Source organism: Lepisosteus oculatus, chromosome 14, assembly GCF_040954835.1.
Source record: "Lepisosteus oculatus isolate fLepOcu1 chromosome 14, fLepOcu1.hap2, whole genome shotgun sequence".
Lineage (NCBI taxonomy): Eukaryota > Metazoa > Chordata > Actinopteri > Semionotiformes > Lepisosteidae > Lepisosteus > Lepisosteus oculatus.
Window position 1 is genome coordinate 54,303,204 of NC_090709.1, and position 13,370 is coordinate 54,316,573.

A 13,370-nucleotide genomic window follows, 5' to 3' on the forward strand; every position below is an offset into this window, starting at 1 on the left:
GAGAGAGACACAACAGGCTGGACTGTTCGCAGTAAGAGCTCACACCCGGACAATGAAATCCTCTGCACCATGTGGAGCTGTGACACCCCTCTGCCAAAACACAGCTGGAGGAGATCCTGGAGCCAAATAACTCCCAATGATTAAATAGCTGGATGGGCCAGCTGGCCTCCTCTTGTCTGTCACCATCATGCTCTGATCTTCTCATGGTGTGTGAGTGAGTTAGTATTTTATTGTTTTGATTATTGGGAACACAAACCACTGGATTGACTTCACACGAGCAGTTACTAACATCCAGGTTTATTAAAAAAACTTCCCTCTGTCAGGCTGACACAAAATGACACAGTGATTCACATCCCCCACAGCAACACACCTTCTTTGAAACAACAACCACCAAAGAAATCACAGCTGTTTCTAAACCACTGCCTCTAAAATCCTTAATCACACCCCTAACAATCACACCCCCTAACACTCACACCCCTGCAGCTCTGTGCAGATCCAGGAAGTGAAACTCAGAGATCAGTTTCATTTCACTTGAAACAGCCTCACTGCAGCTCCGTCTCTACTGCTCCTCTCTGTGCAGTTTTTACTTGTCAGAAAAATGGCAGAAGGTACTTTTCCATTTTCCCAGGACCAGTTCAGCTGCTCAGTGTGTCTGGATTTGCTGAAGGATCCAGTGGCTCTGCTCTGTGGACACAGTTACTGTAAGGGCTGTATTAATAACTGCTGGGATCAGGAAGATCAGACTGGGAACTACAGCTGCCCCCAGTGCAGACAGACCTTCACTCCAAGGCCTGATCTTCACAGAAACACCATCCTGGCTGAAGTGGTGGAGAAACTGAAGGAGACAGGGCTCAGTGCACCTCCTCCTGCTCACAGTCCTGCTGGCCCTGGAGATGTGCTGTGTGATGTCTGCACTGGGAAACAGAGGGGAGCTGTGAAGTCCTGTCTGGTGTGTTTGGCCTCTTACTGTCAGACTCACCTCCAGCCTCACTATGAAGCTGCTCCATTGAAGAAACACAAGCTGGTTGATGCCACAGGACAACTGCAGGAGAAGATCTGCTCCACTCATGAAAAACTGCTGGAGTTCTATTGCCGTACTGACCAGAAGTGTGTTTCTTATCTTTGTGTAATGGATGAACACAGAGGCCATGATACTGTCTCAGCTGCAGCAGGAAGGACAGAGAAACAGGTGAGGAATTTCAGTCTGTATTGAGTGACTAGCACAAGATGTAAAATGGATATTTAGGATATTTGGGGCTCTAACTGATCTCCTGACTGTATTTACTGTATCCATAATGCTGTATCTCTCCACTGCTGAGTCCTGCTCATGTACTCAGCTGTGATCCACACTGTTGTTTCTCTGAAGTGTCTCCTGTTCTTCTGTCTGTTGTTCATTATCTCCTCCTCCTCAACTTCACTGTTTCCCTCTTTACTGTCCTCATGTAGCACCAATGAACCTGTACAACTGCACAGCACACTCAACACCTCTGTAACAGACTGCACCCTCATTAATGAAGTCATGCTTTATTTTCACCTCAATAGTATTATTATTAATAATAAACTTTATTTTATATAGCATCTTTAAAAGTGGCAAAGCAATTTACAGCACAACAAATGCACAGAGAAAGGAGGTATGGTATCTTTAAAATGGCTTCTCAAAACACTTTACAGAACACCGAAGGCAGAAGGTAGAAAGGGGTTTGATAAAACAGCAGAAAAGCGAAGGGGCAGAAACAGACCCAGTTAAATTAAAGCTCTTAATGAATAGAAGATTGTGAGTCTGGATTTGAAAGAGCTCAGGGAATGTGACTCTATGATATCCATAGGGATAGAATTCCAGAGCTCTGGGCTGCAGCAGGAGAAGCCCTGTCACCCAGAGTGCTGGCTTGGGGGACAGACAGGAGACCAAAATTAGAAGAGTGAAGGTTGTGAGATGGGGAGTAGGATGATAGTAACTCTGACAGGTACAGAGGTGTCAAACCATGCAGAGGCTTTTAGGGGAGCATGAGGACTTTGAAATCAACATGAAACCTGATAGGAAGTCAGTGCAGGGACTCCAGGACAGGAGTAATGTGATCACTTGCATTAGACCTGGTCAGAATTCTGGCTGCCAAATTCTGGAGGCTGTAGGATGCAGCCAGGTGCTATTTCTGAGGTAGAAGAATGATGTTTAGGCAATATGTTGAACATGTCAAGCCTGGATTAGATATCACCCCCAAATTCTTCAATTTTGACTGTGACTCCTTAACAGGTACAATTTCAGAGCTAAAATCAGAGAGAGACAAAGTGAAAGTGATCAGTGAGGTAAGACTGGAACCATTGAAGAGCAGTGTCAGAAACTCCAAACACAGTCTCAAGACAAGAAAGTGTGATGTTATGGCTGACAGTGTCGAAAGCAGCACTGAGTTCAGTAAGAATGAGGACAGAAAGAGAACAAGAATCAGGAGCCATTAGAAGATCTTTAGTGACTTTGACAAGGGCACTTTCTGTGCTTTGAAGTCAGGGCACTTTCTATGCTGTGAAGTTGTCTGAAACCAGTTTGGAGTTAAAAGAGGATTATTATCTGAAATCTAACAGCACATTCTAAACATTTTGCTTGAAAAGGTAATTAAAGAGTATGAAAGTTGGATAGAGGGTGAAAGTTGTTCAGGTTGTCCAGAGCCATGATTCTTTTTCTCACACAGGGTTTCTCACAAGCAGCAGTTGTGAAGGCCACTGGTACGATATCAGTGCTCAAGGATTCATTTATCATATTGAGGACTATGGGGCAGAAAGCAGAGAAACAGGATTGAAATAAAGTGCTGGGAAGGGGATCTAATAGGCAGGTGGTTTATCTCAGACACAAAAACCAGTTGTAAACTGTGGTGTAATACCTTCACATGCGCTATTAAATACAAGACTCACGCTGGGCTCAGCTGGAGTCAGATCTGACACAGAACATGTTCCCTTTTCTCCTCTGAAATGATCTGAATTTTCCCAGAAGCAGACAGGATGTGAGATGTGGTCAAACACATGGTCTTACTGGTCCAGAACCTCTTCCAGCAGTCAAGCACGTCAGCCACAGGGTCTCCACTGACTGCAGGGGAAACTAGTAGCAACCGGGCTCATCAGTAGTGCTTAAATCCTCTGTTTGGAGATGCCAAGACCGGTCATATTGAGATGAATGAAATCTGAAATCTCTAGATTATGTTTTATATATAATTAGAATCACAATTATCTCATTTTTACATTTCACTTTACATACAGATGTGCAGACCCAGGTGTGAGGTGTAAAACTTGAGCAGGAGGTGGAGACTCATGCTCTGCTGCGCTGCACACGCTGCCGGTGTAGATTAGACAAGAAAAAGGAGCGTGTCAGATAGGACCAGGAAACACATCTCATGTGGATAAGACATCAGGGATACAGAGTGTGAATTTTCCAGGGTGACTCTAAGGAGTGTCTCTGTGATGTGATTCTCTTACAGCAGAAATGTCCTGAGTGTCTCTGTTTCTCCACAGAAGCAGCTGGGGGCGACACAGACACAAACCCAGCAGAGACTCCAGGAGAGAAAGAAGGAGCTGCAGAAGCTGAGACAGGCTGTGAAGTCACTCAGAGTGGGTATTGACCAGAGGAGTGGACACACTGACACACATTGCCCCAGCTGGACATTGGACAGTACCCTTTGGAAACAAAGTATACAACATAATGTAGTTTGAGAGTTTTCCTGTGTAATAATCCAGTGTGTGTCTCCTCCCTCAGAGCTCTGCACACACAGCAGTACAGGACACTGACAGGATCTTTACTGAACTGATCCACTCCATTGAGAGAACAAGATCTGAGGTCACAGAGCTGATCAGAGCTCAAAAGAGGGCTGCAGTGAGTCAGGCTGAAGGACTTCTAGAGCGACTGGAGAAGGAGATCACTGAGCTGAAGAGGAGAGATGCTGAGCTGAACCAGCTCTCACACACAGAGGATCACATCCATTTCCTCCAGGTAACATCACTGCTCTGTGACTCTGCAGTACAGAAGGGTGTCTCTCACACAGAGCTGCTTCTGGCTTCTCCCCAGGAATGTATGTTGTGTTTGACTGGAAACTCCTCTTTCTCTCCCCTGCTGCAGAATTTCCAATCTGTCTGTGTCCCTCCTGGAGCTGGAGACTCACCCAGCATCCCTGTCAGTCCACACTTCTCTCCTGAGGCAGTGAGGAGTGCTGTCTCTGGACTGAAAGAGCGACTGGAGGATCTTTGCAATAAGGAATCAATAAAGATTTCCATGACAGGTTGGTGGAGAAACACACGTATGTCTTTCTGAATAGCTTATAAATTTCCTTTTTTTCTCTTATATTGTTTATAGATTTTTTGTGCAGTGACTGCATTTATCAGAGCAGCTTATCAGTCAGTTTCTAGGTGAAACATCTTAAAAGCTCTAGTCTCACAAATCTTTATGACAGTAACAATATTGTTATATTGTGCTATATAACTATATATTAGTGCCATATATTATATAGCTTAACAAGAACATTTTAATAGGAGCTACAGGCTTAGTATAGTAGACCAGTCTGTTACAATAGTAGCCACAGTTTCAGTACAGTAGATTCAGTCCTGTTACAATAGGATCTACAGCCCCAGTACAGTAGAACAGTCTGTTACAATAGGAGCCACAGTTTCAGTACAGTAGATCAGTCCTGCTACAATAGGAACTACAGTCCCAGTACAGTAGAACAGCTCTGTTATTCCTGTTACTCTGTTACTGTAGCCCTGATGAGACATTTCTCTGTGTGTCTCCCCAGTGACTGATGTCTACAGTCTGCTGACTCCAGAGCCCGGGTCCAGAGCAGAGCTTTTACACTGTGAGTCTGTTTTCACAACAGCTCCCCCCTGAAATATACCTGGAGCTCAAACACACAGCAGGAACAGTGATACATAAACTGATACACACTCTGACACACACTCTGATTCACACTCTGATACTTGCTGATACACGTCTGAATTCAGAAAGTCAAGCTTGCAGACAGTCACTGTGTGTGGATCAGAGACACACTGTTTAAGAAACATTCAGATGCACACAGACAGAAAATCCAGTGGGCGTCATTTTTGTAAGAAAATGCACTTTATTACAGCAATGTGTCCTGCACTCAGTCAGTGTTACTGGTCACTGTGGGTACAGGTCACTCAGTCAGTGATACTGGTCACTGTGGGTACAGGTTACTTAGTCAGTGATACTGGTCACTGTGGGTACAGGTCACTCAGTCAGTGATACTGGTCACTGTGGGTACAGGTCACTTAGTCAGTGATACTGGTCACTGTGGGTACAGGTCACTCAGTCAGTGATACTGGACACTGTGGGTACAGGTCACTCAGTCAGTGATACTGGACACTATGGGTACAGGACAATGATGGCTTAGCAATGATCAGTTCTCAGTATCACCGCTGGTTCTTTATGAAATTACTGCTCGCTGTTGTGGACAGACTGTGTTTCTTTCTTATCTCTCTCAGTGGCTCAGGCACCAGACTCCAGGGTGTCCTGTGATGTGTCTGTGTGTCTTATTGCCTTGTGCTGCTCAGTCTTACTGCCACTGCTGCTCACACTCACTGACACTCTGATTCACACTGCAGTGGAGACTGGGGATCCTGAAATGTACTGACTGCAGACTGTAGTATAAACTCTGCTATAATAACAGGTAAGAAGCAAGAATGGTCTTTAATACAATAAAGATCTACTTCTCCTCTGCAGATCCTGTGAAGCGAGTTCCTCTACCTAAATCACGTATGTACACTGTGTGAAACTCTGCTGACTGACAGCAGTGACTGTACTGACATCTTATTACCAGTGTGTGACTCTGATTAACAGTGTCTGTGTCTCTGTGCTCCAGTGTGTATTTGTGATTAACAGTGTCCGTTTCTCTGTGTTCCAGTGTGTCTGTGATTAACAGTGTCTGTGTCTCTGTGTTCCAGTGTGTGACTGTGATTAACAGTGTCTGTATCTCTGTGTTTCAGAATGGCAGTGGCTGTGCAGTGCTGCAGGTAGGTCTGTCTCTTCTTGATGACAGAGATGCTGTTTTAAGCCCTAGTGTCTGGGGTTATTGAGGTCTTGAGACCAGAAGGTCTTTTTAATGTGAGATGGTTGTTCATGGTCTGTAAACAGAAGGAGATGTATTTCACTCTCATGTTTCTGTAACATCCTACATGTGGGCTGTGAAGATCAATCAAAGTTTCTTGGTGGAATTTCTATCTCCATGCAGCGTTTCAGTCTAAAGGCTAGAATCTGTCCTGGTGTAACAGGAGCCAGAGTGTGAAGTGTAGCTCAGGACCCTGGCAGACGGTATAATCCAGAAGTAAGTGGAGAAGGACATCGGGGAGGAGACGAAGAGGATCAGGGCAGGTTCACAGACAGGGGGGTGTGACAATGGCAAGCAGTTTTAGGGAAGTCCAAAAGGGGGAATCTGGGGCGCAGTCCAAAGTCCAAAACTGGGGGATCCATCCAGGGCGAAACAAACACAGTTAAAATCCGTAACGGGATCCAGAACAGGGACAGGGAACCAGGAAGATAAAAACAGGATACCGAGGCCAGGCGCTCCGATGGTCAGGATGTCATAATGAAGCCTATGCCGTCAGGTCTCTCCTGGACCTGCTGGTAAGCGGGCTTCCGGGGGTCCATCTCCCAATGCTGAGCCTGGAATAGCGAGAACACCAGGCTTAAATAATGAGACAACACAGGGGGCAGGTGCACATAATCAACTAAAATATGAAAGGGTCGGAGCTCCCTTAAGAGGAGGGATCCAGATCGTGACACCTGGAGGGACTGACAGTGTAGAAAACGCATTTTCTCTGAAGGCCACCTTCAAAGGACACCTCAGCAAAATCATGTGTCCTTTTATAGTAGGAGAGAGGGCATCTTCTTAATTTGTTTTGAGAGTGAAGGACTTGTGTCTCAGGTGGAAGGTGACTGGTACTGATTTACGTGAAGATGGGAAACTTGGTGTAAAGGGTTAATCTGAGTTCAGTACACCAGGGTGTCTCTGTTTGTGATTATTGTATCTGAGAGACATGGAGTAGCTGAGAGGAATTCTCCTGTTCTGGACTGTTCATGCTTCTACTAAAGAGGAACAGCAGGAAATCTGGGAGCCAGGAGAGGATCACTCTGATGTGCACATTTTAACATGATGTGTTTACTGAGAGCTGTAATTTGAGGTTCATGGTTTGGTGTCACTACACCTGTCTGGTTACAGACAGGTCTGGGGCAGATGCCTGTAGCCTCTCAGTCAGGGGGTATTTATCTGGGAATGAGGGGCTCTTCCCAGGACAGGGGCCATATCTGTGTGTCCTGACAGAGCTCTCAGGTCCAGTCAGTAAGAGTCTCTGTGGCCTGTTTCTCTTACAGAGTCTGAGGCTCTTGACCATCAGGTGTCTTATTAGTCCTGGTAAGAGAGGGGTGCTAGGGGTGTTTATCTGTCAGTAAGGAATCTGTTTCCTGGGCTGGAGAATACATCTGAGAGCTGTGAGCTCTGCTGAGACAGGCTGCAGTGATGTGGGTTCAGTAAGAGACTCAGTGTAGTGTTTGACTCAGAATAGATCAGTGATTTCAACATCAGTTCATCGTAATCACTACTGTCAGCAATGATTGTAGTTTTTACCTCAGATTTGGGTTGGTCTTCACAGGGCAGGAGGAGGAAATTTAGCTTCTGTGTTTCAGTGTCTTCTTAGTGTGACACGGTGACTGTGTGTCTAAGAATAAAAGTTAAGGAAATTTTGTTTGAATTGAGGAACTATTTGTAGGTCAAGAGTAATAAATTCTTGGTTAGTAGTTCAAGCAGGTAGCTGTGTCAGCATGCGTAGGCTGCAAAGTTACAAGTAAAGGTTTATTCCTGCTGAAAAGAGAAGAAACAGAACCTTTCAGCTGTGGAGACGTATTCTGGTGTCCTTCAGTTGTTTTTGGTTTCCTACTAAAATAAGAATGTCTTATGTTATTGTTGGTCACTTGCAAAATCCTCAAACGCTTTTAAACTACAGTATGCAGACATCAAATGCACTTGAATTGGGAATTACACAGTAAAATGCAGGGGAGGTGTAATTTGAAGGGAGAAGAAACAGTATTTCTGCGTATTTTATGCTGATGAATGTGAAGAGATAGAGGAATGACAGACAAAAAAAAAATAATTCAGGACAGCACACAGCCCGTTATACAGTTTGTCCATTGTTGGCTTGCTGTTTACTGGGACCAACAGTAACAGTGACAGGAAGCCAACAGGAGGTATAAGTCATCGTAAATGTATTCTGTTCAGTGTTTAAAGAGTGAGCAAACACCCTGTACAGGACATGTTTCTGCAGTTTCACATCAAGAAGAACAGACGTTTGGAAAGCTGTGTCAATTCAACTTGTAACAGAAATGGTAAAAACGACACACATTTAACCCGGGAACACTCACTGACACAGTGCTGTACTTCATGTGTACAAAAGACAGAACACATGCTCCTTTAGATTATTGTTTTCCAGAAAGAGGAGTGTGATGATATTCTTCTGTGTCCTGTTCTACACAGAACAAATGTGAAATATCAGTGGAAGATGCTGTCGTGTCGGCTTCAGAGCTGCAGTGCCCAGAAGAGTGCGTCCTCTCTCATCACTGAACTAAAGGCGCTCTGAGTCCAGAAATGAATTCAGGTGTTTTTATAAATTCATGTGGGTGGCTGTGTCAGCCTCTCTAGGCTCCAGGAGTAAAAAAAATAAGAGCTGATTAGAATATCTTTGATCTTCACTAGATTGACAGGCAGACAAGCAAAGGGACATATTACTCAATATTAAGTATTAAAAGTTCATACTGAAGTATTAAGTATGAGGAGAGTATTAAGTCAGTGTTCATTAGTCATGTGAATAAAGCTTCTTGAATTGAATTGATTAAAACCCCCATTCAGTCTGAACATGTATAAGCCCCGCCCCCGTCTCTCAGTGGACAGAGCTCACTGATTGACAGCTGGTGTCTCCTATCAGAGAGGCGGACAGCTGAGCGCGAGCAGTCTGAAGTCAGTATGAGCGCCTCTGTTTCTCTTGTCTTTCTCTCCGGGTTTCTGGATGTGTTATTTCTGGTTTAAATTGAATACTTTGGATATTTCTTGGCATTTTCAAAGTAAGTTTGAAGTCCTTTATTTCAGCAAACTATTGCTTTTGACTTTAGATTTTTCTGACCATTATACAGTCTTTGAATTCAGCACTTTTATTCTGTGTCATCAGGAAAATGGTTTTAGAGAAGAACGAGCTGCTGAATTGGGATTTGAAATAAACCATTTTAAAAGACAGGTCGTCCAGTTTCTTACAATATACAGGTCGTTGTGGTGGGTTTTGAAGTTTTTGAAAGCGAGTGGTCGGGCTGTAGTTTCTCTTGCAGTCCAGTCAGTCCTGTGTTTATTAATAATGTTGTTTAAAAAAAATAAAGTTTAATCGCTATGAAAACAAATGTTTAATGTTTGTATTTAGAGGATATTGGGGATCACTTCCATGTGTAATACTTAGTGAAACAATGACAGAATATGTCGTTTCTCTGGAAGGGAAAATATATAATGAGTAATTTACTTGTTTTTCTCACGCAGTGTGTTTGGGGGACAAAGACATTTCACAGCATAATGGAGTTGAACTGGAATGTAATCGGCAGGAGCCTGTAGTGATGTTTGCTGTTTTATTCCCCAGCTGCTGTGACTCTGGACCCTGATTCAGCTCACTGTGAGCTCAGCCTGTCTGGGGATGGGAAGAGAGTGAGATGGGTAGAGGAGGAACAGGATCTCTCTGACAATCCTCACAGATTCAATGATTGGGAATGTGTTGTGAGCAGGGAGGCCTTCACCTCAGGGAGACACTACTGGGAGGTGGAATTGAATCACAGCTGGAGAATAGGAGTGACCAGAGAGTCTGCAGAGAGGAAAGGAGAGTTCAGCTTCTCTCCCCAGCAGGGTTACTGGTGTCTGGACTACTACCCTGATTTCTCTGCTCTCACTGATCCTGAGACCCCTCTCCCCCTTAGTCTGCGGCCCAGGAAGCTGGGGGTGTGTGTGGATATTGAGCAGAGAAATGTCTCCTTTTACACAGTGGAGTCCAGAGCTCATCTCTACACTTTCACTGACATGGTCTTCACTCAGGGGGAGAAGATCTATCCTGTCTTCTGTACTGGGGATTCAGATAAAGACCTTGAGCTGCTGCCTGCTGTCAGTATGGAGATTAAACCCGTCCCTGACTCATGAACACAGGCTGACTCTCTCCCAGCTCTCTGTCCCACTGCTCATACTGGGAGACGCATTTAATGGCGGGTAGTGAGATGATGTCATAAATATAATAGTAATTTTAGAAATGACGATGTTGTGTTGTGTTTAAACGTGTTAAATTACAGTAAAAGTTTTAAATAGGGAAAATAACATGTACGAGAGAGGGAGATATAACTCGAAACATGGTTTCATTATGACCAAAATCGGTCTTGAGATATTTTTAACTTGATTTACAGTATTTGAGAAGTATGTCTTAACACCGATACTACAGTATGTAAATACTGCTCACGTATATGTTTCTAGGTTTATATTATGCATTTCATATGGTCAAATTACTTTTGAGCAACAAATAAGACACACGAAACGGTATGCACAGGGCGTTTTAGTTTTGTTTTGTGCTGGGACTCTGCTTTTAACAATGTCGCCGTGGATTGATTAGAGATATCAAGTACATACAGGTCATTTTTTAAATGTAGTAGTTCGTCTTGTAAAAATGTTACGAGTACATCATCTATCAACAATTACACAGGTTCTGTTTCCATATTGCGGATTTTGGTTACGTAATATTATTTTCTAAATTTCACGTTGTGAATATATGATTTGGGCAAACAGAGCCGCAAAGAAGTAAATTATGGGTTGTTGTTTTTTTTGCAGTTTTATCTAGAACAAGCAATGCTTAAACCTTTGTCTGATTCTTGTGAAACTATCCACACGAGAGTTACAGTACCTAGGAGTTGACTTCAGTGATGTCACCGATGGGATGTATCTAAAAATCCATCCTCTGTAAAACGTCTTCTCTAGTTGTCCTGCATATGTATTCGCTAATGAAGCTGTGTGTTCTGAGCCTGGATCTCTACATTTCTGTATGAACCAGCTTAGAGGGCTAAAGACAGCTTGTGTTTAAATTGAGTGTAAGGTAATTTATGCTTCTAAAGTCATGGTCAGCATTTATTATTGTACTGTGCTGTAAACTTGTTCTGTGCCTAGTCACATTATTTTATAGCATTTTTATAGTGTTATCAAATCTGGTGGCACTGTGTGTTAGTTTCCTGACTCCCATGTCACATGGTCTGTGATTGAATGCCATGGAACTATGACTTTATTTTTTAACAAACATTTCTTTGAAAAAATGAAACGTTTCCCTTGGTCAGAGATTAAATAAAACCTCACTCGCACCAAACAAATTTATATTTCTAAATATCACAACATGATCGAATTTAAGTCTTTTTAATAACAATGAATAGTCACCAATGCGTTACAAAATAAACATTTATATTGATTTTAATCGCGTTTTGATTTAAATCGTAAACGCGTGTTTAAATATATGTGTTTAAAGGCGATATACTGTATAAAAGCGCTGATTCTTATGGAGTGTGTTCCGCCGGGGATTCAAAAAATTTATTTTTTTTAATCGCGTATCTAAGGAAAATTGCAGTATAACTTTGTTCATGCACAAACAGTGGCATGTTACATTATAATTTGGGTGTCTCCTCTTGCCAGAAAGCTCTAAATTGCATTTTGAGTGCGGTTTTTGACTTTTTCTAAATTGCAACCCATAAATAAAGCTGATAAAGCTTAGACTAACTGTATTCTAAACTGTATTACAACAGCACATTGGACAATGCAACGTAAATTGCAAAAATGCACTTGGATTCTGTCCAAGCCCTCCTACGAAAATTATTTAAACTGCGACAGTGATCATTCATCTCTAAATAAACTTTATTTTATATAGCGTTTTAAGCAAATAGGTAATTAGATTGCTCATAAACCTAATCACTTTTTCTACATAAACACAGCGTGATTGCTCTCTGAAAATGCTTTTCTTTTATATTTAGGCTCAGATTTCAACTATAGATTGTATTATTATAAACTTTCTTGGAAAAATGTCTTTTATGTAAACCATGTTTGCTATTAATTCATTTAGGGCTAAAATACGTTCATTGTCTTCCAATTGAGTCGAGTTGACATTGGAAGCTTGCCACTCCCGGACTGTTAAACCAACGCATTAGCATGTTAAAGCAATTCCATTGAGGAGCCCAGCTACCAGTTAACACTGTACTTCCTACTTTGAAAATACCTGTGAAACCGGTTTAATTTGTCACAGCCAGCACTCCGGCAGAGAGGGGGTTGTACTCATAAAGTAGAAGCAGGCGAGATTTCCAGCGAAAGACACCTCCCCCCCTCCCTCAAAAACCCAGTAAGCAGTAATGCTTTATGTTGAAAATTGAGGTGGATTTTGTTTATGATAAAGAGGATAAACTGGGATGGGAGGAGGGTTTGGTTTTGCATAAGGGGCGGGATTAGGATAATTGGAGGAATTTGCGAGAGTATAATGGTTTGATATATTTGATTTTGTATTGTGGTCGTTATCTATGTTTTTGGTTGGTATTATGTTTATATGGTTGTTTTTATTGGTTGGTTGTTCTTGTGGTTATTAATAATACGATCTTTAGTTGAAATCTGAGCCTAAATAAAAAGAAAAAGCAAGTGATTAGGTTTATGAGCAATCTAATTACTTATTCGTTTAAAACGCTATATAAAATAAAGTTTATTATTAATTTGCTGGACAGAGTGGTGAACTTTATTATGCATAAGACAAAGATAACGATCCTGATCAGTTTAGAAATCTGTGTACGCTGTAAGGTTTTTACTTCTTAAACTTTTAAAATACACGTTTCGAATAGAAAGAAATCCTCTTCCTGGTACAGTCGCATGAAGAGAGAGGCGAAACAGCCCTACACAGCCCTGTCGCAGTACACGAATATAATCATATCGTTATTAAATTCTTTAGATATGCAATTCCATATTATATTAGCAGAAAAGCTTAAAACTACCACTTTTTCACACGCTATTTCACATTAGTTAAATTTAATTTATTTAAATATTATATATTTATATCTCTGACCAAGGGAAACTCATTTTTTCAAAGAAATGTTTGTTTGTTGATTGTTATCAAAAATGACTTAAAATCGATCATGTTGTAATATTTTGAAATATAAAAGTCAATTGATTGTCCATAATATCGCTATTCTATTTTTTCAAAGAAATGTTTGTTAAAAGAAAAGTCCAGCACCAGCTGGATTTGAACACACAACCCATGAGTTGCTAGTCAGGCACATAGACCAGTAGGCTACAGGGGAAGTC

The 13,370-nt window shown here is 42.0% G+C and overlaps 1 protein-coding gene and 1 long non-coding RNA gene across 2 annotated transcripts; one reads left to right on the forward strand and one right to left on the reverse strand.

Moving 5' to 3' along the window:
- Positions 1-538: 538 nt before the first annotated feature.
- On the forward strand, positions 539-11,426 carry LOC138242416 (E3 ubiquitin-protein ligase TRIM39-like). The gene is made up of 8 exons (XM_069197900.1): positions 539-1,189; positions 3,499-3,594; positions 3,740-3,973; positions 4,100-4,259; positions 4,770-4,829; positions 5,714-5,746; positions 5,977-6,003; positions 9,658-11,426. The coding sequence occupies exons 1-8, from the start codon at positions 599-601 to the stop codon at positions 10,203-10,205; spliced, it is 1,749 nt and encodes a 582-aa protein (XP_069054001.1). The 5' UTR covers positions 539-598; the 3' UTR covers positions 10,206-11,426.
- Positions 5,071-7,702, reverse strand: LOC138242425 (uncharacterized). The gene is made up of 2 exons (XR_011191560.1): positions 7,614-7,702; positions 5,071-6,652 (listed from the first exon to the last, which is right to left on the reverse strand). It is a non-coding gene; the product is annotated as an uncharacterized lncRNA (long non-coding RNA).
- Positions 11,427-13,370: the final 1,944 nt, after the last annotated feature.

What these genes read in the sequence shown, in the direction of transcription:
- LOC138242416 (XM_069197900.1), top strand. Translation starts at nt 599, where the DNA reads ATGGCAGAAGGTACTTTTCCATTTTCCCAGGACCAGTTCAGCTGCTCA. An exon ending in AGGCTGTGAAGTCACTCAGA is followed by an intron (nt 3,595 to 3,739) that starts GTGGGTATTGAC and finishes CTCCTCCCTCAG; the next exon opens with AGCTCTGCACACACAGCAGT. An exon ending in CAGAGCAGAGCTTTTACACT is followed by an intron (nt 4,830 to 5,713) that starts GTGAGTCTGTTT and finishes TCTCCTCTGCAG; the next exon opens with ATCCTGTGAAGCGAGTTCCT.